This window comes from Chionomys nivalis, chromosome 16 (assembly GCF_950005125.1).
Source record: "Chionomys nivalis chromosome 16, mChiNiv1.1, whole genome shotgun sequence".
NCBI classification, from domain to species: domain Eukaryota; kingdom Metazoa; phylum Chordata; class Mammalia; order Rodentia; family Cricetidae; genus Chionomys; species Chionomys nivalis.
Window position 1 is genome coordinate 47,885,685 of NC_080101.1, and position 24,610 is coordinate 47,910,294.

At 40.8% G+C, this 24,610-nt stretch overlaps 2 protein-coding genes across 14 annotated transcripts in view; one reads left to right on the plus strand and one right to left on the minus strand.

Annotated features, from left to right (window-relative positions):
* The window catches only part of Cspp1 (centrosome and spindle pole associated protein 1), a 99,088-nt gene extending 93,233 nt beyond the window's left edge, over nucleotides 1-5,855 (plus strand). For 12 of the 13 annotated variants that reach the window (XM_057790307.1, XM_057790302.1, XM_057790309.1 and 9 more), the window contains 4 exons: nucleotides 729-792; nucleotides 1,521-1,630; nucleotides 3,346-3,484; nucleotides 5,027-5,855. In XM_057790307.1, coding sequence (XP_057646290.1) covers nucleotides 729-792; nucleotides 1,521-1,630; nucleotides 3,346-3,484; nucleotides 5,027-5,241 — 528 coding nt within the window. In that variant the 3' untranslated portion in view covers nucleotides 5,242-5,855. Of the gene's footprint in view, nucleotides 1-728; nucleotides 793-1,520; nucleotides 1,631-3,345; nucleotides 3,485-4,369; nucleotides 4,488-5,026 lie in introns of all 13 variants that reach the window. The other variant, XR_009058409.1, reaches the window with a different exon arrangement.
* Nucleotides 5,856-6,674: 819 nt separating this feature from the next.
* The window catches only part of Arfgef1 (ADP ribosylation factor guanine nucleotide exchange factor 1), a 95,370-nt gene continuing 77,434 nt past the window's right edge, over nucleotides 6,675-24,610 (minus strand). Inside the window, exons 30-39 of the mRNA XM_057790301.1 lie at nucleotides 21,623-21,752; nucleotides 20,936-21,071; nucleotides 20,714-20,852; nucleotides 18,979-19,051; nucleotides 15,404-15,536; nucleotides 12,583-12,722; nucleotides 11,164-11,332; nucleotides 9,987-10,125; nucleotides 8,853-8,970; nucleotides 6,675-8,079 (exon numbers count right to left, since the gene is read on the minus strand). Coding sequence (XP_057646284.1) covers nucleotides 7,915-8,079; nucleotides 8,853-8,970; nucleotides 9,987-10,125; nucleotides 11,164-11,332; nucleotides 12,583-12,722; nucleotides 15,404-15,536; nucleotides 18,979-19,051; nucleotides 20,714-20,852; nucleotides 20,936-21,071; nucleotides 21,623-21,752 — 1,342 coding nt within the window. The 3' untranslated portion in view covers nucleotides 6,675-7,914. The remainder of the gene's footprint in view (nucleotides 8,080-8,852; nucleotides 8,971-9,986; nucleotides 10,126-11,163; nucleotides 11,333-12,582; nucleotides 12,723-15,403; nucleotides 15,537-18,978; nucleotides 19,052-20,713; nucleotides 20,853-20,935; nucleotides 21,072-21,622; nucleotides 21,753-24,610) is intronic.

The window sequence follows — 24,610 nt, forward strand, 5'->3', positions numbered from 1 at the left end:
AGAGCAGACTCACAGGAGTTCAGTGGTAGTCAGAGGAGATATTAGTTCAATATATGGAAGAGTCAAGTGTACGAAAAAAAAAATGTCAGCAGGAGCAAGTGAATTCACTGCCTTAATTCATCGGTGGCATGTTGGATCGCAGTGCCGAGATCACGTGGAAGTTGTAGGCTCCTAATAACACACAAAGTGGATATCGTGCAACTTCCCACTTGAGATCTCACTACAGTGCCTGTGGAGGTTGCTGTGCCAAGGGCTAGTGTGTATATGACAGCATCTTTCCTACTTTCCATGGGACTGTCATCTACCCACTTTTCAGAACTGGTAACATAGCCCCAGTTCCTAGCACGGAAGAATTTAGGAAGCAGACTACTCTGACCCACTCAAAAGACAGGAGAACCTCTGTAGCACTTAATGCTTAACGTTTCAATTCACGGCTTCATACGCTTTTCATGGACAACCACAAGAGGGCAATAAGGAGTTAGTAAATGTCATTCTCAAGCAGGGTGAAATCAGGCCTTCTTGCTGTCTGGAGTCTTGGTGGGGCTGTCTGGATACTAGAATGTGGTTGTTAGGAGGGAAGCAGCCCTCCCTGTCATCTCTTTGTTGTTTTGTTGGGGGTTAGAGTAGACATCTGCGCTGTCTCTTAGTGTGATGTAGTTTCCTACTCCAGACTAAAAATTGGCCATTAACATGTGACTATTGTTTTCTTTTTCTTTTTTTAAATTTAGCCCAGAGATGACACTAACAACTTTTTAAAAAATTCATTACTCGAATCTGATAGTGCTTTTATTGGTAAGTGTATTTAATTTACCAGTGTTATGTTAAATTTTACCCCTTCCCCCGCCCCCCTCCCGTGTGTGTGTGTGTGTGTGTGTGTGTGTGTGTGTGTGTGTCTACCTTTAAGATAGGATTTCTTTGTAGCACAGGCTGAACTGGAACTGAACTGTGGCCCAGGACAACCTCAAACTTTGATCCTCCTCCTCTTGAGCATTGAGATTGTCAGTGTGCACTGTGCCAGGCTGGTACAGCCATTTTTGAGAGTAGTTTGGCAGCCACACAAAATGCTGAGCAGTCACCATAACACCTGTCAGTAATTCTTAGTTTCCATCCCAAAGAAATCATGTCCACACAGAGATGGACCTGAAGATTCCTCAAGTGGTATCATTCAAGTGCCACTAGGTAACAATATTCACCAACTGACAAGTGCAGAGGCAAAGTGTGATGCATCCATATAATGAGATGTGCGCGAGCCTCAGACACAAAGGACTGTGTTGTAGAATTCCACTCTGTGCAATCTTAGGGGAGAATGTTGGACTGGGCCTGGGGAGTGGTTGCCAGTGAGCATAGGGAGCTATTTGAGATGGTGGAAATTCTAGATAGTCATGATTATCCAACTGCAATTTCAGTGAAGAAATCACTGAACGTGTATATTAAATAGCATCTCCATAAAGCACTTAAAAGACCTCAGAGTCTTGAGCCTTAGCTCTAAAATTCAAGATCTCTTTGTGTGGCCCCGTTAGGTGCTTATGGTGAGACCTACCCTGCCGTTGAAGAGGCGGCCTTCCCTCCACTGCCACAGCCGCCCTCTGCAAGGGAGCGCAGGAGGAACAAACTGAAAGGACTCGATTCTGTGCGTATGACTGTCTCCCTCCGCATCCCAGTTCAGATGAGTCAAGGGTTGCTTTGAAAAGTGGGTGTGGTCTGAGTCTTGGTTCTGCTGTCAGTTATTGTGGTGACCCTGTAGCTCTCATGATGGTAAATGGCAGAGATATCCTTTCCTATAAATGCTAAACTTATCTTATTCCCTGTATATGGGCTTTAGTGAAGCCACACAAAGCAACCAATAGCGTTTATCATAAGCCTGTTGGCCTCGAAATAACATAATATGGTGGCAGCTCCATTTGGTCAAGTGAGTTTCCCGATAGGTAAGAGGGCTAAGATTCAAACCCATGTTCTTTTCCACAGCTTTATAGTGTAGTTAATACAAGGTGTTGGAGGCTTCAACAAACCACGTTCTGATGGTATCCTTCCTCTTTGGGTAGACAACTTTGGACAGCTTCTGAAGCTCTTTATTCCCATTTATAGGACATACACTAGTAGTCAGGAGCTCAAGAACCGTCTGCTAACTAGCATAATCGCATGGCTAGCCTTATCAGGTAGACACATTTCTTTGCCCTAGTTAACTACTAATCAGTGTTGGTCCATGTTGTCTTCCTGCATATTTCATATAAATACTCATATAAACATTTCTTGTTCTTCCTCAAGGGCCATCCATCTTAGAGCATGTGTTAATATTAATACGTTTCCTCTTTATTATATGTAGACACTACAGTTTGCTCATTCATTCGACAGGTGATGAATACCGGGGTTAGTGTCACATGTTAGCTGTCATGATTAAGATGGCTCTTAGCATTCATGTACAAGTTTCACATGGGTTTTTGTTTTGCTATTGAGTGTGTACCTAACAGAATTACTGGATTATTTGATCACTGTATGAATTTAACATTTTGAAGGATTTTCCCAAAACATGGTCACCATTTTCAAACATCTTTCACTTATAGCAGTATATGAATTTCCTATTTCTCCATTTGCTTGCAGCTAAAATGCCCATGTCATAGACTATCCCATGTGCTTCCTAGCTGGTTGTGGATCTACTTTGAAGAACCTTTATCCATTTTTAAATTGTGTGTAGTATCTTCACTGGTGAAACTTAGGGTTTCTACATTTCATTCATATGTTAGATTTGCAAATGTTTTTTTATTAAAAAGATTGTTCTTTATCATCTTGGTGGTTTTGAAGCATAGATGCTTTAACTTTTAACAAGGTCCAAATTGCCAGTTTTATCATTTGGATTTTTGATGGTCTTACATAAGAAATTAGTTTAATATAAAACCATGACGATTTACTTGATACTTGAGCTAGTTTTGCATATGGGATCTAGAGTCTGAATTCTTCCTTTAGCATGCAGACACTATTTCTCTAGCACTGTTCACTGAAAACAGTTTTCTTTCCCTGCTGCATTTTGTTTGGTCTTTATTAAGAAAAATACCATGATTAATTTCTTCTATCGCTTTGTGGGTCTGTCCTGGCAGTGACACACTATCTTGAGCACTAACCCTTAGCTACTACTGTTTGTTTTCCTTTTGTGCCCTATAATTCCTGAACCTTATTCAGCTTGCCAGCATTTATGTCACCACAATGCTACTTCTTAGCTCTGACAGTCTCACCTGACCTTGAAAAGACAGGAGACAGGATCCATATGCTGCGCTTTTGCTCTTCATGGTGTGTACTAATCCAGGGTAAAACTATGTTGATTGTTGGGAGTGTTTCTAAATTCTCTTTTAGGATAGTAGTCGGCTCCACATACCACCAGATGGTCTCTCTTTAAAATCTGTCTCCAGTGTAAATATCGATCAGCTTAGAACGAGAAATGAAGACAGAATGAGAAGACTAAATGAGCATCAGAAGAAACCCACTAACACAGGTACCATGCAGATGTTCACTGGCTAGTGCACATCTGGAGGAAATGAGAATTTTGAAATCCTTTGAGTTTTATGGTCAAGGACATAACTAGCCTGCTAATCCTGGGCTTGAGGTTAACCCTGCAGCAGATTACCGACACTAGAAGGTGCCCTTTAAGAGCAGACCCATAGCAGCTCCAGGAGAGCGGTGTGTATGAAGTTCTCAGTGCTTCATCAGGGAAAGCGCCAACTTACAATTACTCACTGAAGTAAGGAATGATCAGAAGCTTTGGGTTTTAAGTGACACATCTTATTTTAAGTCTGTAGTATTATAAGGAAAAATTTACCTTTACTTGGCTTTCTGCACCAGGAAGAAAGAAAAAAAGTTTTCCGTTAATAATCAAAGCCAACAAGCTGATTCTATGAATGGTTCTGGGTGGAACTTTCCATGAAGCACAGGGCAGCTTCAGACCCCTCTGCAGCCTGTGTCATATCCTTTGTAAAAACAACAACAACAACAACAACAAAAAAACAGGGTGCCAGTCCCTGGGATGATGGTCAGGGTTGTTTTAGTAGGGTGGCCTGTTTACAGAAGTCTTTGGTCTGTTAAACTGCATTGCAGTATTTTTGTTGTTACAACTTTTTAAACCTCTCTAGTCCACCAAATACGCAGACATGGTAAACTGAGGGAACAGTACTTTTCCTTTCATATCGTAGAAAACATGGACCAGTGAAGATAATGAAAAAGCATTTTCCCGTAATGTGCACCTAAAATTGCCTTTTGTTTTAGAATCAGACTTGAACTAATACTTCAGAAGGCTATATTTGAGAAGAGATAGAAAAGCTTAAGGTTCTTTTCAGGTTCTCGACGTCTAAACTATTTGTTTTAACGCTGTCCTTTCAAACAGGAGCTTTGTGGTACGATGTGGACTGATTGCCCATTAACTGAGTGCACACCCCTTTGCTGAGCTAACCCAGGCCAGGAGATGTCATTTTTTTTTTAGAAAAAGAAATTGACATCACAGGGTAGGAAGACAGATTTTTTCATATTTTATATTTATTTTATATTTATTAAGTCAAATATATAGACTAAGTAACATCAGATGTGGCTAATGAACAAGTCCCCTCTTAATGGGCCATTTTAGATCAGTGCAGATGTAATTTCCTCCGAATGACCTTTGACATGCCTGTATCAGTGCTATAAGGCTGGAAAAGTATTCCCCAAACTCTGCTAAATTAAAGTCTTGTGTCATGTCCACTGTTTTTCCTAATGGTAACAGACACAAAATAAGATAGTCTGTATTTCTACAGTCAATGTCTCATGTTTGGTAGAGTCTCCTTTGGTACAGTTCAAAGTTCTTGTAGCTGCAGTGCCATGGAGTTAGTTTATTTCTCCCCACCCCCAACAGAGCCCCTTTCATTGCATGGGCTCCTACTGCCAAAGGGATAGTTGTTGTGGGGAGGAGCTGTGATTCTGTAAAGAGATGCAGAGCTCTAATGGGCTGGACTATAGGTTCATTGTGTATGTCACGGGCCACCCGACTTGTCTCTTTTGCCTCCTGTAGATGACGAGAGTTCACTGGTCGACCCTGATGACATCATGAGACACTTGGGTGAGGATGGATCCAACTCTGTGGCAACTGAGCCCTGGCTCCGCCCGGGCACCTCTGAAACTCTGAAACGGTTCATGGCAGAGCAGCTGAATGAGGAGCAGCAGCCGCGGGTTCCTGGAAAGCCAGGCACTTTCACTTGGCAGGGCCTGTCTGCTGCGCATGCTTAAAATAAACCCTCTCTAGACCCAGCAGTGCCTTTTAGTGTAAGGAGCTGTATCTTGAATGTTTTGCTTATAGCCCTACCTAAATATTATTTGTGTTCTATCTATATATAAAGTGTATTTTCCCATGATGATATGTTACATATATAATATAATGTATATAAAAATCCCTGATTATTGATTTATAACATGATTGTATAGAATTATTTTTGCAATTTTGCCATGAGTGGTAATGAACTCTTGATTCAACTACCATATGTGCATTCAATTCTGCTCGCCATTAAGAAGGGGTAGATTAGTGCTAACAGGATCGTGAAGCAGAGCACATTTTCACTAGCACACTCGCCACTGCTAGCTTGTACAGAAAACAGTTCTTAGGGAACACACCCACCGGAGGTGTGACTAGTCCAGCTGCTATGTAAATGAGCGACCCACAAGCTACTCATTCTCATGACCTTTGTTGCTACAGATTCCATAGGAATCAAGGATCTGTGACCATCTTACCTCCATGAGCCATTACTAAATGTTACATCTTCTGCCTCTATTTTATTTTTAATGTTGATAAAGCATACTCAGCTATTAATTTATCTGATTTCACTATTTCTTGATACAAATAAAGTTTTATTTTTATTAACCACCAATGTCAGTTTCTTTACTTGAAGTAGAATTGAGGTTTCTAGAGGCTAAAAAGCTCCTACCCGGAAAGGACAGAGGCAGTGGTCTGTCCACTCCCGAGACCCTGGGCTAATCAGTAGTAAATGATACTTCACAAAAAAACTCGTTCCGTTTCTAGAAAATATTCCTTACTTGGATTAGGGTCTTCAGTACACACCATGATGACAGCTGAAGACAACCCAGCCACTGCCTCTCTGACATTTCCAGGGACAGAAGAGTTTACCAAAAATGAGAAATTTCTGGTATTCCTGTTTGGGGCTACATGTAGTTTTTATGTTCAGTTTTGCTCTATTGATAAGTTTTCTCCTGTCAGTGTCTGACAGTAAGAAGGACTGTGTTCTCTTTGGAGAGAGGATGCTACTGCCAGTCATGTAAGGAGATGGCTTAGATCAGCAGACAGCAAAGTGGTTTTTAGTTCTACCATTTATCCTGCTTTGAACAAGGCTGCTCTAAAGAGATATGGAGGCAAAGACTACAACATCTCCTTTCTTGAAATTAATCGCATAGCTGGGACTGACTCCTTTACAAAATGTCACATTACAAACTCCCCGAAGGCAGGGGAAACCTTTTCCAGTCTCATAGTAAATAGCTTTATCTCTGATTAGTAAATATGCTTTTGGATCTCCTAGGATTAAGGTGAAGGACCGAATGCATAGGCTGCAAAGAAGTGTCTTTGTAGCTAAAAAAATATCATTTTTATAGTTTGGACTTAAAAAACATCAATGAAAACAGGGCTGTAGGTTACACAGTTTTAACTGCACTGATGAAATAATTCAAAAACTTTATTGACCTATAACCTGATTAGATATGCCAGATGAGAATCAATATTGTACAGAAAGTTGTACAGAATTTTTACATAGAAAACTTTACATCTGTACCATATACATTTTATCCATCTGAAAAAATTTTCTACATCCACTGTTAATATGGAATGCTTGACAAGCTTTTCGTTTTAACCATCAGAGCACAATTCACAGTATGAATACATTTCCAGTAAATCTAACCTCCCCAAACCATGCCAGATTTGTTATTTTAATATATTCAACATTAAATTCTGTACATAGAATAAAATCTACATCAAGCCCCGCCACCCAAAAGAAAAAGTGACAGCAACCTAGATTCATTTTGCAGTGATTCAAGTTTCAGTCTGTGTGAAAAGTCATCTACTTTAGTGGCTCATCTTTAAAGCCCTAGGAGTGTGTCACAGGTAGTCCTTGTCAGCACGGATGCCTCCTACCTTGGTGGTCTCCCCTCCTGTTGTGATCTTGACAAGCACTGGCCACAACAGATTTAGGTCATATTAAGCCCTCAAAATGACCATTCCCCTCAAAAGACAAAAGTTCAACCCAAATGTTTTAGTGCATTTGACAAAATATTATGGGTATTTAGCAAGTAGATAAGAAAATAAATCAAACAGTGCAGGAAGGAACAATATGTTTAAGATTTTTATATTACAGACCTGCATCTCTGTACATTTTCACAGAAAGATGATGATTCCCAGTATCTCAGATAGCCTGAGTGTGCAAAAATCTTCAGAGTAAGAATACCATAGTTGCTAAATATCTTTTACCATGAGCAATAATTTTCTCCCTGCCCCCAATTATAAACATTTTATCCTTCAAAATACAGCTCTCCTGAGTTGTACTTCTTGCAGAAGTTCCATCTTTATATCTATACTTCTTTGGGTAAATTTCATTTCCGTACCTGCCAAGAGTGTGTGGGGCTCACCCTGCTCAGAGGACAGGGAAGGACCCGTGAAGGTAAGCTGAGACTGTTTGAACAGGCTTTCTGCTCAACGTGAGCCCAACATGACAGAGAAGCCACCAGACTACTAAAGGGACCGCATGGAGTGTTCCGACTGAGTTATAGCTGCAAGCATCTTTACCACTAATTCTCAGACACTGCAATTCAGAGAAACAATTTTTCAGTAGGAAACCTCTGCTCCAGGGTCCTTTTTGTAGAGCAGAGGGATGTAAACACCAACAGAAAAATATTCAGTTCTCATCATTGCTTGTTTATTCCCAGTTCCTGTTCAGGTGGTTGTGATATCTGAAAAACTATTCCAATTCGCAGGAAAAATCTTCTAAGAACAGCGCGAAGTTCAGGAATCAAGTCAAATTGCATAATTTCACATAAGAGAGGGTAGTAGAATGATGCATGAGCTTTAAACTGGGGGGAGGAGATAAATGTCTCCATTAGTACCGCTTGTATTACAAACCACAGAAGCTAAGTTGCCTTTAAAGCTAGAGCAGCCCTGATCGTAGAGAGGAGGGTCTGCCCAGGTATTAGGACATGGATTATACAACTGAAAGCGAGAAAAGAATTAAAACAACAAAAATGTGCACAAGCCCAGGCCACTTGGTTCTTTACTCTTAAAAAAACATTTTCTATTTACATATCTGACATTTAATAAATCAACATACTTTTCCTGCATATTGAGCAAAAGTAAGCAGGCTAGGGAGGAAAACTGAATCTACATTTCCATATAGATAATTTTTATCTTTATTTTTACTGGCATAATTGTTCACTCTGATTAACTGGAGAGCTACTAAATACACTAAAGGCTGGATGCAGTCTACACACAGGCCCAAGAATCAGACATGGTGAGGCAGAGGCTCAGGACAAGAGGCCTCTTTTCAAGGGTCATAATGGGGATTTCAATGCTGAGGATCTTTTTTTTTTTTTTTGGTTTTTTTCGAGACAGGGTTTCTCTGTGGCTTTGGAGCCTGTCCTGGAACTAGCTCTGTAGACCAGGCTGGTCTCGAACTCACAGAGATCTGCCTGCCTCTGCCTCCCGGCTTCAATGCTGAGGATCTTATCAGTTGTGTCTGATGGGATTCTACTTCCTGCTCTAATTGAAGTGCTGATCAGAAAACAGAGTGAGAGTGTGCATAGCCTAGGTTTAGTGCAAGGGACGGGTGCACAGGGAGCCTCATACTTACCCTGTTGTCACTGATCTTTAGAACTTTAGTTAGGAACAATAAAAGTAAGTTAGTCCAGGCTTCCCGGTGACTTTCGGATGTCAGAGTGAGGAAGTAACTCAGTGCTTCACTGCAGACGCTGCAAAAGAGAAGGCTGGGTTTTATATACGGAGACCTACTGGTCTGCACTCAGCTCCAGACAAAGGAGGGCAGGGAATATTAACTACTGCCGAACTGGCTGGATCCTACTTGTTTTTATTAACTGAGCAACAAGACTTGTTTTCAAATCAGGAAGAAAACATTAAAGGAACCCACTGGGAAATTTGGGAAACCCACATCTCCATTCTCTCTCTCACTTAGAGCCCCTGTCTAAGGTGTGCAGGCCTGCTGGTGAGACCTGGGTTGAAACTCGTGACTGTGAGGTTCAGCCTCTTCTGCACCTGATTAGTTTTGTCCATAAATAGGAGATTGGACAGTGACTTCTGAGACATACACTGAACCACTGCTCTCAGGACAGGAATGAGCAATGGATGGGTGGCCTTTCCTAAAACAGCCTTTCAGTCCGAGCACAAGCTAAACTTACTTATCATGAAGCAAAACAGAATGAAACAAATTCAACTAATCAAAATCCCAACTGGGCAGTGGTGGCGCACACCTTTAATCTCACCACTTGGGAGGCAGAGGTAGGCAGATCTTTGTGAGTCTGGGGCCAGCCTGGTCTACAGAACACCAGGACAGCCAAAGATACACAGAGAAACCCTGTCTTGAAAAACCTAGAAAAAACAAGAAACTCCAAATAGGTTTTTAATAAAAACTGCAGGCAGACAAGGCAACCTGTCACTTTTCACGACTGCTTTATAAGAGAGACCTATGGTAGGCTCTGGAAGGAGTCAAGATCAAGTCTCTGAGTGATAAAGGTTTCTCCTTTGTCCTTCCTGTGCGTTAGACCTGACCTGCTTGGGTCATGCTGTGGTCCAGACACCAGGAAGCACACAAGAGTCCACAGGAAGCCTGTGACCGGGAGACGCCACGTTTGCAGGGAAGAGGGGCTGAATGCTAATTTTCATACTCATCTTCCAGATTCTAAAAGTTCAGCCATCTGCTGCCGCTACTGTCCCCTTTCTAGTCCACACAGCTACCATCCACGAGCCTTACTTTAGAAGCCTCTGCTGGACCTCTTCCCAGGCGCTGACTCGGCTCTCGTCCATGTACATCCGGAAGAGAATGCGCAGCCCACAGGCCAGGCTGCTTGTCTCCTGTTTTAGAAGATTGGGCTTGGACTTTCCTTTGAAGCCTGCAGAGGGGAAGTTTCTGGAGTTAGACGAGGAAGGCACCTTATAGAAGGGTCCAACAGCCTGTGGGGAGACAGCACTGGCTTCCTACAAAGCAGACCCTATAGCCCAGCACTTCTAAACCTGTGGGTGCCACCCTCTAGGGCCGCATATTTACAACACGAGTCATAGCAGTAGCAAAACTACAGTTAGGAAGTAGCAACGAAAATAATTTTGTGTGTGGGGGGGTGGCAGCTTTAGGAAGGCTGAGAACCACTGCTCTACACCTTAGATATAAAACAATTTGGGAAAGCAAACGCTCCTAAAGAATTACACCTGGAGCCCTGCAGGCAAAACAGCAGGTGCAGAGCTCTGCCCAAGGCAAGGGCTTCATAAGCAGAGGCTATGGAGGGAGGGAAGAAGAGAGGGAGGGGCTGTTGCAAGCCAGAAATGCGAAAGGGCAGAGAAGCAGTGCCCTTCACAGGAATGTCCTAGTCAGAAGTCAGCATCTGTTCTCTGACTGAGTTGTAAAGGGAAGAGGATAAAGCCATGTTAGCTGATAAAGCAAGGGACTACATAGCAGCCAGCATTCTACTGGATGCAGAAACAGCCCCTTCTTTATTTTTCTGGCTATGTTCTAAGGACCTTCTCCTATGAATGGGTACAAATATTTCTTGACTGTAGAAATGCCAGTGTAATTTATACAAAGCTTATTTTTTATTCAAATCTGCTAAATTTCCTAAAACAAATGTAGTTTCCTCATGCACATCATTCCTTTTGGTTCCGAGGGACGGCCATTCCTAGGGAAACAAAGTCATTCTTATAGGGATGGTAGAGTCCATGTGGAACCTGGACTTAAGTTCTTCTCTCAAAGGAGGAGTCTGTATATTGCCAACTTGCAATACGAAAGCAGTCTACATGATCAGAGGAAAACAAATCAGCCAGCTACTGAGGGGACTGAGTGGGGGATGAACACACTCAGGTGATTATTTGGCTCAGGAAATTCCAGCAACCACATGCCAGTGTGTTCTCAGTGACACTATGAGACACGGATGGCCTACCTGCTTTCCACAGAGCAGTCCTCTGTTCATTGTTGGAATTAAATGCTTTTGCAAATCTATGCGACTCTAATAAGCAGTCCAGTAGCTTAAAAAGCTGTTGTGATGTTAAAAAACGGTACATTCCTTGGTCTTGAGTATCAACACGAACATCGAAGTCTACCGCATCTCTCTTTGGAAAACAAAATACCACAATACACACTTAAACTAGTTTTAGTAAACTTAAAACTCAACGCTCTCCCCTAGCCCTTTTCTCTTTACTATTTGTGTATCTATGTGTATGCCTGTTCATCTGTAAGTGCACTCCATGTGGGTAGGTGCCCGCCCACACAGGCCAGAGTTGAGAGTACTGGATCACCTGGAACTGCCTGAGGGAAGTGCTGGGACTCAAACTGAGTCTTCTGCCAACAGCAGCAAGTGCTCTTAACCTTTGAGTCATCTCTACAGCTTCCACCTCCTATCCAAGACGTGAGCAAATTTATCTTAACAAAGTAGAAAACATGTGCCTTCTTTTAAGGGTCTGGTACCAGCACCCTTCCCATTGTCTCAGACCTTCCTGGAACCCTGACACCAGGCTTTGGTCCTCCCAGGCCTAGACCGGCTTCTCCCCATGTCTCTCGATGGCCAGCTCAAGTGCTCCCACACTTGTGTCTAAGGAGCACTCTTCCCAGCCTCACATGGCGTGGGATTTTTCTTCTCAACAAACTCCTCCTCCCTCAAATGCACACACCTTTCCTAACTGCATCCTTTGCCTACCCCTCCACCACAAGTGGACTATTTAGTGTAACTCCAGATGGCTCCACTCTCGACACCAGTCACTTGGAAATACTGGATAGTACCTATTCCCCTCCCACCCTGGCTTTATCTCTGGTGGGAGGTGCTTATCAATATGCACGCTGACACACCACCAACCTGGGAGACCCCTGCACGCTCCTGCACTACTACTCCATTCCTTCAGACCTCGCACAACAAGTCCTTAACAGAGCTAACAATACATACAGTCTCCATCTCCTCCTCTTACACCCACAGTGTTAAACTGAGTTCAATGTCAAGCTTATGAACTCCTGTGAACTATCAATGTCATGTGACCCATCTAGAGCACTTGGTTAATCCTTCTTAAAACATTTGTTTTATTTGACTTTGACCGGACCTTGCTTCTTCCTCTTTGGGCCTCACTGATTTCCATGGCATCTCTACTGACTGCCTTGGCAACTGTGGTGAATGAGGCCCCAGAGCTCACTCCCTGACCCTCCCTCTCTGCCATGGCCATTCTTATACCTCATGACATGAGCTCACGGCTTGAAATGACAACTACATGAAGGTCTTCCAAATGACATCTCTAGCCTGAATACTGTCTGAGGCCAGAGCCTGCAGCCGCCTCCCTCCTCTCACAGGCAAGCTGCCACCATCACAGGCTCTCACCTGGGCTGCAGCTAAGTTCTCTGCGTCTTCCTTCTTACTTGTGGCTGGGAAGAACACAATGTTGTCGATGGTCTGGATGAGTTCCAGCTGCACAACACATTTAATCAACAGGGCAGCAAACAATTTTTGTTCTGGGAATTCTGTGAGGAAACCCCCCAACGCACATGCAAACAAAACATTATTTTGAATCCTTTATAATTTCTATGACATTACAACGCTAAGGAAACATTACTGTGTACGAAGGTCATTTGCATAGCTCACACTGAAGAAGATATCCTGCCTTTGTTCATAGATACCACTTGCTAAAGTTAACTTTGTATCAATGAAATGTTTAAGAAGGTAATTACTTAAAGAAGTGGACATATCTTCCATGATCTGAACAGTGTACTTGTTCAAATTGATTACTTTCAATTCAGGTTATTATTGAAATAAGTAGCTTTTCCTGATGTCCAAGTCTATTCTTTGAAAATATGAAAACCTGTATAAGGAAACCCCAGGACCCAAATCAACACAAAACAGAACATGGATAGCCAGGATTCCCATCAAACCATGGGATATTGTAGTTTAGCTTTCTGACAGGTTTATCGTGGTCCACATGTGTGTTTGTAGATTAAACTAATGCTTATTTTCAATTGATACACCAGTAAACAAATTATAAACATGGGGGTTAGGGACACTGCCACTAAGCCCAGTTTCAAAAGTGTTCCCCACACAGCCTTCTACTCCACAGCTAGGACAAACTTCACTGCTCAGTCTACCAGCCTGCTAGGACGGCATCAAAGGACAGCACAGCTTTTCAGTTACCATGCAGCTAGGCAGGTGCAGATGGAGGGGCTGAGAGAGAGAGGACTCAGCCACTAGTTGCTGTGAGCACTGGCAGCACTGATGTGGGCCAGGCAGGGAAGGGAAGGGTCAGACAGCAAGGCCACATCTGGTTCCTGTTCCAATGGGCAACAGATGCCAAGGGGAATTACTTATTAATCAATCTCGGGGCAAGAGTTCCAGCAGTTGCCGATTTGTAATCCCTTAGTTTCTTTCTAATATAAAGAGCATTTACTATAAAATTCCCTCTCTGGTACCAATTTTTGCAAGTTAAACTTAATTACTGAGACATTTGAAAGTTCCCTGTTCAAATATTTTTCTAGAAATGTAGTTCTATATAGTATTTGGTTCTTATGGTTGAAGATAAGTTAAAAACAAAGAGCCCCACTAGGCTCACAGTCCCCCTTGCTACAGTGACAGCCAGCACTACATTCTCACCCCTTTATTTTATTAGCCGAAATATCCCAGACCAGAGTCTTTTGGTAGCACTTGGACCCCAGAAAGGGCTGAGCAGTAGGCAGGTGTTTAAGGAAAAGAGGTTTCATTAGGATGTTGGGAGAGCTCTGAGTGGTACCCAGATATCCTCAGTAATAGAGTTTGGCAGATAGGCTGCACTGTGACTCTCAGTAGGAATATAAATGGTGTTACCACCATGAACAGCTTCATGGTTCTTTAGATGGTACAAAGAATTAGCATATAGTCCAGTAATTCTACTTTCAGGTACATTTACACAAGACCTGACAACAGGTGTTCAGACTGCGTGGACACAAATACTCCCACTAGCACTATTCATAATCCAAGTGTACAAACACAGAGAGGATTGTCACCTCAGTAATAGAAAGGAGTAAGTTACTGATTCATATACTATGACGAATCTCAAGATCACACACTGTATGATTTCATCCATGTAAAACCCACAGAAGAGCAGAGACACAGACACAGAAAGCAGAACGGTGGTTGTCAGGAGATAGAGAAGGGGAGAATAAGGAGTGACTTCTCATTGACTATGGGATTTTCTTTCCGTAGTAATGAAAAAGTTTTGTAACTAGTCATGGGTGGCGTCTGACAACATTCTGAATGTATGAAATCAAACTTTGCAAAAAGTCACTGTTCAGTGCGTATAGTCTCAATTAAAATTTCATTCCATTTATCTTCTGTTTACTGTACATGTACATACATGTGTGTGTTGGCAGGTGGAGACCAGAGGGCAACTTTTAGGACTCAGCTCTTTCCTTCTACCATAGAGTTCCCATGGATCAAACTCAGGGCATCAGGCCTGGTGGCAAGTGACTTTACATGTTGAGCCATCTAGTTGGTCACACAGACTCCAGTATTATAAAGCATTTAAACCCACCTTCTTTTCTAAAAGAGGTGTAGTCTTTCCTATTTGTTATTTGCTTTCAGCAAACAAAACTGAACTGATGTCAAAAAATCATTTTGGGGAAAAGGTGATGGACAATTCTGAAGGTGATCCATGAAGACAGGGTAGGCAGCAGTGCAGGTTTGGTCCCCTTAGCTGGGAGCTCCTGCATTGGGATCCTTTACTAAGTGCCCAGCAGACAGGGAGAGGAAGACATGGGGTTTCCCACCTTTACACACAGAAAATGGGGTCTGAATATAGAGGAACAGAGAAGACCCCTGCGCCCAAGGCAAACATAAGCCAAGGTTGACACTGCAGATGTTATCTGTCAAGAGATGTCCACACTGGGGTAGAAACAGTAAAACGTTATCTCAAACCTAATTACGGAATATGCTGATTAATAAGAGCAACAACCAGGCGATGGTGGCACATGTTGTTAATCCTAGCACCCAAAAGCAGAGGCAAGAGGTTCTCTCTGAGTTCAAGGCCAGCCTGGTCTACTGAGTGAGTTCCAGGACAGTCAGAGATACACAGAGAAACCCTGCCTTGAACCCTCCTCCCCCCCAAAAAAAGTGTATCAAAAAAATGACTCTTACCTATATAAAGTATATTTTATTTTTATTTAGATAAATAACTCACTTGCTGTAGGTTTCACTTTGCTAACTTCTTCATTCATAGTAGAAACAGAAACCAGTGGTGCCTGCTGTCTGTTATCAGAAGATCTTGGTTGAACAGAATCATGTATATCTACAGATTTCTGCGATATTGTATCCTAGTAAGATAAATTTATTGTTAAGCACACTGCAAGGAGGAACATACTTTCTGTTATTCATAATATACTATTTTTTTAAAAATTATAAAATTTAGATGTTATCCATGAAAAAAATCATTCTGCATTTAAATTATCTAGATACAGGTAAAAGCTGAACATCTTTAGGACAACAGCTAAGGGTTCATATGGGGGAATGCTGCAAATCTGAGGCCAGCTTGGACTGCAGAAAGTGAAACTTAAAAAACCTAAGCCCAGGCCAGGTGGTGGTGGCACAAGCTTTTGATCCCAGCCCTAGGGAAGCAGAGGCAGGCTGATCTCTGTGACTTCGAGCGACTTGCAGGACAGCCAAGGTTACGTTAAAAGAAAAAGAAAGGCTCCCTTTCTGACCTTCTGTGAGTTCAGGGCTGATACCATCCATGTGCTATGCTAAGTCGATGTTACATACATGCAAAACTAGTCAGCAGGATGCACACGTGTTCTCCAGATCTAACCCAGCTCACATGGGTTAAAGTGGAGGGCAATTTCATGGACTGTGGGAGTAGCTAGAGAAGTGTCTTCTGTTCTCAAGGAAACAAGCTGAGAAAGGAGAAGCTGGCTTTAGGATGAGCACTGCGCTATTTCTCTAGAGTATGGCCTCACCTGGGCTTTGTGGAAGGCTTGTGTTCCTAGAAACAGTGCTGAGCAAGTAGATTTTAACTGGCTACATGTCAAATGAAAACAGTTTCCAGTTCTTGATAAAATACAACTATATACACCTTTACTATAGGAGGATTAAGTATGAGAACATTTCTTAAAGACTTAATTTCAATTATGTGTATGAGTTCATTTGTGCAGATGCTCAGAGACCAGAACCAGGTGTTGGATCCCTGGAGTTGGAGTTACAGACGGGTGTAAGCTCCATGTGGGTGCTGAGGAACAAACCCAGCCCCCGTAGCAGCAGTTCCTGCTCTTAAACACCGAGTCTCTCTCTGGCACTGTACATCATAGAGCCGTTATTTTATTGTTATGGATTTTAGTAATCTAAGTAAGTTCCTTTTTAACATATAAGCAACGTTAAGTAAAAAATTGTTTTAGTCTAGCAGACTACTTATTTGATCATATTGAGTTCAAAAAAGAGCTTAAAATAAAAACACATAGGAATACTTACAGTAATACTTAAAACTGGGTGACAAGACAAAGGGTTGAAAAATTATTTTAGAAATTTTTGAATGTTAGGGTAAAGAAAAATTTTTCATGTAGTTGTGAAAATATTGCCTAGATATGCTAACTAGAATTTACATTTAAAAATCTTTTAAGTGTATATATAAAAGTAACTATTTGAATATGTCTAAGAAACAAATGGAAGCATGCTGATCAATTAGTAGGGAGGCAGAAAAACTGTTATATTTTAAGCCCTGAATTCTTTCTTGTACATATACTTTTATTACATCTATTTTTATAGTGACAGGTTACTTTTAAAATACTATTTTAAGTGCACAGCAAGAACTACTTCAGCTAGGAGTGGCAGCGGGAGCTTGTGACAACCTTGGCCAGTTCTAAGTAGTTAGAGGGAAAGAGAAACAGACTGAGAACAGAGCTGAGGGGCAGAGGGCGGCAGCAGCAACAGCAGCTTCAAGATCACAAGGTGAGCCGGGGCGAGTGGGACTTATCTTTGGTACCCAAGCCTGAGGTTGTGGTGAGATGCCTGACTTAATCTTCACCACAGTGACATACAGAACAGTACAGACCTATACTGCATATGCTACCCTGTGTGACAGAAGAGGATGTTCAACAAGTGATGGGGTGTCTAACGGATCAAACCAACACATCAATTATGGAACAATTATGAATCTCTGTGGCAGATACCACAAGAAACAGAATACTACTCTAGTATGTAATCTATGTTTTTCCTATTAACAATTAGTTGAGAAATTTAAAAGCTATGGGAAGCAAACAGGTCAGTTGGCACTATCTTGCTACTACGCTCTCTGAGGCTTAAAATTCAAGGGCTAGAGACTGTTGACAGTTTTTGCAGAGGACCTGGATTTGTTTCCATGTGTAACTTAAGTTCTAGGGGACCTGGCAACGCTTCTGGCCTCCACAGGGTCCTATATACTTGTGGAGCATAAAATTTCATGTAGGCAAATATACATAACACACATAAATCTTTTTAAAGTTTTCAAGGGCTAGAAAACCAACACGAACAGTGTGACCTACTTTTTTTTTTTCTTGCTGTTTTTGGTAAAATGGAAAAGGCAGAATCAGAATGAAGCCTACATATTGGATAAAAATAGTTCCAACAAGAATGTTCTGATTGTGGTGATCTGAGTTATCCTTTTGGTATCTTCAAAAGAAAAGATGTGAATCTCATAGTGGTTAAAGAACACCATATTTGCAAATTCCCCTAAAAGGACTAGATAAACCACGTGGAAAGAGCATGTGAGGGAGTGAGCCGACGACAGAAGCAGCACACAGGACGAAGGTACAGGGAAGTGTACATGTGCGCTGGCTAAGACACAGCCTCTATATTCCAGTCATTTAATGCTGGTCAAGTGTTTCCTGTACAGCTATGTAGGAATCTAATATATGGGCTGAAGGGCACACTGGAATTCTTTCACTATTTTCTATATAATGAAATTATATCAAAGTAAAAAGGTAAAACAAGATTTAATATCGTTAGTATAAAAAATCTCTATAATCTGGTTTCTGCATTCATAACCCTTAAAATTGTTTTATTCTATGCCCTAAATAAACAGTAATTTTAAGTATCCCCTTCATGGTACTTACAGAGTATAAAACTCTTATATGTAAAATTTATCATCAGAAATTTTAATCTGGCCGGGCGGTGGTGGCGCACGCCTTTAATCCCAGCACTCGGGAGGCAGAGGCAGGCAGATCTCTGTGAGTTCGAGACCAGCCTGGTCTACAAGAGCTAGTTCCAGGACAGGAACCAAAACCACAGAGAAACCCTGTCTCGAAAAAATCAAAAAAAAAAAAAAAAAAAAGGAAAAAGAAATTTTAGTCTGAGAATTTCACATAAGAAACTTACACTGTCTTTTAAGAAGAGTTGGTCTCACTGACAGAGTTCAGATATTTGTATCCAGATATTCCTATATGCCACTCTTTAGTGTATGTGTGGAATCAGACACAAAATTCATGCTCAAACTTAATCCTCTCTGAGCAGTAAGAGTTCATCTGACGAGAAGGCAGTGCCCTATGGACAGGGTGACGTCTTACTATAAAAGGTTAAGGGGCCAGTGTGGAAGCAGAGGGCAGCCTCCCGCAGACACACGCTGCTCCCCGCGCAGCCGCCCTCCACACTGAGAAGCCGGCCTCGGGTATCTCTAGACTACCTAGGATTAGGCATTCTGTAACAGCAATGGGCACATTAGGACACTGACACGTAGAGTTTGGCTACAGTTAAATTACTTGCCATAGACAAAATCACATAAGCTTTACTTACCAATTGTTTTTCACTCACGGGTGATGGAGAGGGGGGAGCAGCCTCTCCTGAAGTAGGACGCCATGTCAGGAGCCTTTAAGATACCAGAACAAAACCAGTCACTGGGCCACAGTAAAGAGCTATGCCACATGCAACATTATTTTAAATGGGCATTAAAGCAGGGGGAAAATTACAGTTTGACTACTGATAAAAGCAATTTTCTGAGATCTATTCAGTAAAAATTTTTAAAGATGTACTTTTGGAGATTAATTCAGCAGCACTCAATATAGTTATAAGGATAACAGTTTCACAGAAAAATATACTTTCTAATGCGCCATGGATTTCAGACTTATTTCTTCTAAATATTAATGTCTTAAATATCACCTTAGAGCAAGCTTGTTTTTTTCCCTTTTTTTTTTGTTTGTTTGTTTGTCTTTGTTGTTTTGAAGACAGGGTTTCTCTGTAGCTTTGGAGCCTGTCCTGGAACTAGCTCTTACAGACCAGGCTGGCCTTGAACTCACAGAAATCCGCCTCCCTCTGCCTCCCAAGTGCTGGGATTAAAGGTGTGCGCCACCACCACCTGGCTTGCAAACTTGTTTTAAAAGTCTGACACTTTTCAAAACAACAACAACCTCATAGAATTAAAACTTAAAATAAAATTAAAATCTATAAAACTCTTAAAATTCTATTTTTTTAAAATATAGAAAAATTAGGTCAACAAGGTCCCAAAGATAAATTAACTTGCCACTTATGAAATAGGAACTTGCAGAAGAAATATGTTTAAGAATCAAAGCTCTAGAATCCAGGCAGACAGATGCCAAAATATGGTTTTGCTGCAATAAAGAGAAGTTGGAAATCGATCTTTTCTATTAAGAAAATTATATATACATATATTACCATGAGTGTGTAACTTAACAAATTAAAACACATGCAGGTCCAATTAAAAATACTGCGTAGTCAGGAGATTTATATAAAGAGCTTATGGAGATGGAGGGAGTAGGGAGAGCTGCAAAGCAAGGATTCATACTATCTCACCCTGCTCCAGGTAAGTGAGAAAATATACTGAATAATTGGAAGTGGGTCAAAGAAATCATTGTGCATCTTTCAGTATAGACCACTTTTCTAGTTAGTGATTTGTTTTACTTTCTATTTATAATTTTACTATTTATAAGGCTATTACAAGAATGTAAACAAGATTTAATTCATGTTACAAAACAGGATACAAAGCTTAAAAAGTGGAACAGCTGGTAATTTTCATATGACTTTATATCAGCACTGGGTGTATTTAATGTTTCTAAGAAGAGTCTATCTATAGACTTAAACAGTTCAGACAGCAAGTAAAGCTTTATACAAATCAGAAAGCCCCAGGGCTGTGCTGGACATGAATTCCAATCCATCCTATGAATAATCCAGGTGCTAATGTATCTGTTTCTTTATTGATTAAAAACTACTCATAATTCATTTCTCACAGAAAGATAACAATTGAGTGTACAGTGTAGTGTTTACAAACAGATTTTCTGTAGATTAATAAATCTACTGTAACTGAAAGACATGTTAAGGAAGGCTCTCGTTAACTCAAACTATCACCTGTTGTGTGATATGTTCAAAAACTGGAAGAATCATCACATTATGATCCAAACTTTGGAAAAACACGGAAGATTTTTGTTTACTTCATGTAGTTTTTACAGTTTAGTAATTACTCACTTTTAAACCTAGTCAATATATAAATACAGAGTAGACCTGAATAAAATCTTACGCATGTGGTATTGTAGTTTTGAAGATATCCAGGGTGCAGTTACACGTTTTATCCCAGATTTCTAGAGTAAATTTTTCACCATTCAGAATAACCACGTTTTCTAAGCAGTTTGTACCAGAGCGTGCTAACTGCTCATTGTCTAGAAGAGAAAAGAGTAATTCATTTACATATCTCAGGTGTCATATGTCACACTAGGTGTTTACATAGCTGGTACAGACCTACCTTGTTGCACACACCAGTAGAGCTGGGCAAAAATATCATCCAAAAGTACATCACTAAGAACTTCTAAGTACTGGGTGAACACATCACAGATGGCATAAAGGGCATGGTTGCAAGTTGTTGTCATCCATTCGGCTTTCTGGGGGGAAAGGGGATCATGAAAAGAAGGTCATGCTATCCATCAACCACTAGACCCTGTCTCAAATCGCCTCTCCTAAATTACATTAAAGATAATTACACAAGTCTCCATGTCATATTGCTATACAGGACAGAGAGGAAAAATGAGACTTTCTGGCCACAGAATCTGAAATACATATCTAAGTGGTTTATAGTAAAATAAATCGAAATAACTACAGCTAATTTTACTTTGTATTCTTTACTAAACAAGAATTCAGCATCCAATATTAATAAAAGTTACCGGTGTTTCTTTCTTATGATTATAACAAAATACGGAAGGGAAGCTGACAGTCAACAAAAGCAATGAAAATAAAAGTCAATCACTAATTCAGTCCTATTTCCAAATAGTGCCCTTGCTAATGAAAGAAAATAGTATTTCTCATGTACTGAAGACACCATATTCTAGGAATTCTTTATGTTCAGTGTGTTTAATTTCAAACACTAACATGTACTGAGTGAAAAACCTGAAGAATGTTACAACTTTATGCTAAGGAAAATGTTGTGTTCTCTTACCTCTGTCTGTTGCTCTGGCAATTTCATATTGTCGAATATTCTGAAAACAATTCTAAACAAGTCCTGCCACCAGTGCTTCTCGTAAGTGTGGCCATATGTCTTCATTATCTCAAACATGACTGTTAAGCCCCTAAGTAACAGAACACAGTTAGGAAAGCTCTAATGAGAAGCAGCCAAACTGTCTTAAGAAAGCTTTAACAGAGCCGGGCGGTGGTGGCGCACACCTTTAATCCCAGCACTCGGGAGGCAGAGGCAGGCGGATCTCTGTGAGTTCGAGACCAGCCTGGTGTACAAGAGCTAGTTCCAGGACAGGCTCCAAAGCCACAGAGAAACCCTGTCTCGAAACCCCCCCCCCAAAAAAAGAAAGCTTTAACAGTTTACAAAGCTACTAAAAAAGGAAAGTTAATACTGGTTGTTAATATATATTGAATATAAAGCAATTTAATTTAACAGGTTCCTTTAGGATACATCATCCAGAAAAATAAAAACTCCAAAGGCTCTGACGTTAAGGTTGTTTATTTTTCTGTTCCCCTCCCATCCGCTCAGCTGCTGAAGACTGTACGTGGACTCCGCAGTGGTCCACTAGCAATAGCTTCTATAGCTCATCTGTTTGAATGCTTGGTCACTAGAGAAAGGTGCAACTTGTTGAGGGATTAGGAGCTGTGGCCTTGATGGGAGAAGTGGGAAACAGAAAAAAACTTGTGTTAACTTCTGTCTAGTAATATGTCTGGATCCTTCAACTCAGAAGTTTTTATTTCTAGAAGTGTTAAAATGGTCAATATCTTTAAACATTACCTAACGACTAGTACAGAGCCTAGTTCATATGCTGCTGTGTTCTTCAGGCCTAAAACATGTAGTAGGTTCTCGAAAAACATGTTATGTGGATACGTAAGATAAGTATGATGTATGTTTAGTACCTCAGCAAGTTCCCACCAGCCTGCAACACCTAATGCATGTTAGGAACAAGACATGAGACTGCAGTGACTCTCTTCCTTACGTTAAAACTATCAAAATTAGCTGGGAATTACAGCCTGAGGAACTTTACACTTTTATAGCTGTTTTTGTTATAAAAGAAATTCTTACAAAATAGATAATAATCCAAAGTAGGGCTCAGACCATACAAGTTACTCATAAAACTCCGTAATATCAATAACATCAAATATTTTATTTTATACTTTTACATGGCAGACTGTTTGGCAGAGGACCTCTTTAGCAACTTGTTAAAATTCAAGACTGTTCCTTTATAAATTCTTTTAGCCAGTGTAGCTTCTGTAAGCATGAGTACATATGAGGGAGAAGCAGAGGATCAGGAGCCTAAGATCAGCCTGAGCTACATGACATTTTGTATCAAAAACAAAACAAGAGCTAATTAATTAAAAAAAAATGCTTCTACCTCTACCAGGAAAAAAATTTTGTCATTTATTGAAGTTTCTGAGTAGAAACAAGTGAAAAAAAATTGTTTACAGTATTAAACAGACTAAAAGACAGATTTAAGTAAAGTAATATATTTCATTTTCCACTAATATATCTAGTAATCATATTATTATATGTAGACCTGCAGCCATTCAGTCAGAAAGGAACACACAAGAAGAAAGGCAGAGATGCAGTCACCAGCCAGATGCAGAGGAAGCAAGATGAAAATGACTTACTGAGAAAAGGTACCAAGTCACATGGCTAACATTGACAAGAATTATGAGTTAATTTAAGTTGTAAAAGCTAGTTAATAATAAGCCTGAGCTAATTAGTCAAACAGTTTATAATTAATATAAGCCTCTGTGTGTTTCTTTGGAACTGTATAGCTGTGGGACTAGGCACGACAAAAACTTCTTTTTTTTTTTTTGGATTTTCGAGACAGGGGTTCTCCGTACCTTTTGGTTCCTGTCCTGGAACTAGCTCTTGTAGACCAGGCTGGACTCGAACTCCCAGAGATCCGCCTGACTCTGCCTCTGGAGTGCTGGGATTAAAGGCGTGCACCACCACCGCCCGGCACGACAAAAACTTCTATCTACAAATGCCCCCCAAATGTTTGGCAAGAATTTCCATATAAAGTCTGAGAAAGCTTTAAAAAAGGATTCTAGACAGACAAGGACAGAGTCAAGCTCAGCGTCTTAGTAACCATCTTTATTCGGGTAGGGTCTGTCTTGCTGATGAAAGCAGAGTTGTGGCTCCTTTAAGAGAGGCTTCCTTTCTCATTGTAAGCAGAAAAAATCCTGTGGCTCTTTTAAGAGGCTCTGTCACCAAACAATTAAATGGTGTTTATGAGCAGTCTAAGGCAGGCTTGTTGGCAGTGGCATAGACCTAGAAACTCCACAGAATTGTGGCAATAAAACACGGCTCCTGCCAGTACCTCTGCCATAAAGATAGATTCTCAGAAATCTAAGGAATGGGGCACAGCAAGCTGCCAAAGCCACAGCTTTAATCCTAGCCATATCCCTTAGCAAAATAAAGACTCATGTGGTCAGAAAAAGATAGAGATATGCAGTAAAGACGATGCAGATGAAAAACAAACCTCCAAATGCTTTACAGTGTGTTTAAAAATATATGTATACTTGGGAGAGGAAAAAAAAGATAAAGTCCTTAAAAAAAGAAATAGTGTAGCTGGAAGTGGTGGTGCACACCTTTAATCCCAACACTTGGGAGGCAGAGGCAGGCTGATCTCCTTTACTTTGAGGCAAACCTAACCTACAGAGTAAGTTCCAGGATGGCCAAAGATACACAGAGAAACCCTGTCTTAAAAAACCAAAAATTAAAAGGTTACATAAAGATGGGTACTGTATGTTATTGTGTTGTCTTTGAATTGTTTGACTGCTGAGAAGGAGCAACAGCTTCTAAAAGACATTTGATTATAAACGCTGCTGGATCAATCCAACCTATATATTTTGAAAATGCCTTGACTTCAAAATTTAAGTCAAAAGGTATGTTACTTTAGAGAAGAGGTTTTGCTTTTATTTCCACAGAAAATAGGAGGCTGTCAATTCATTCTGGGTT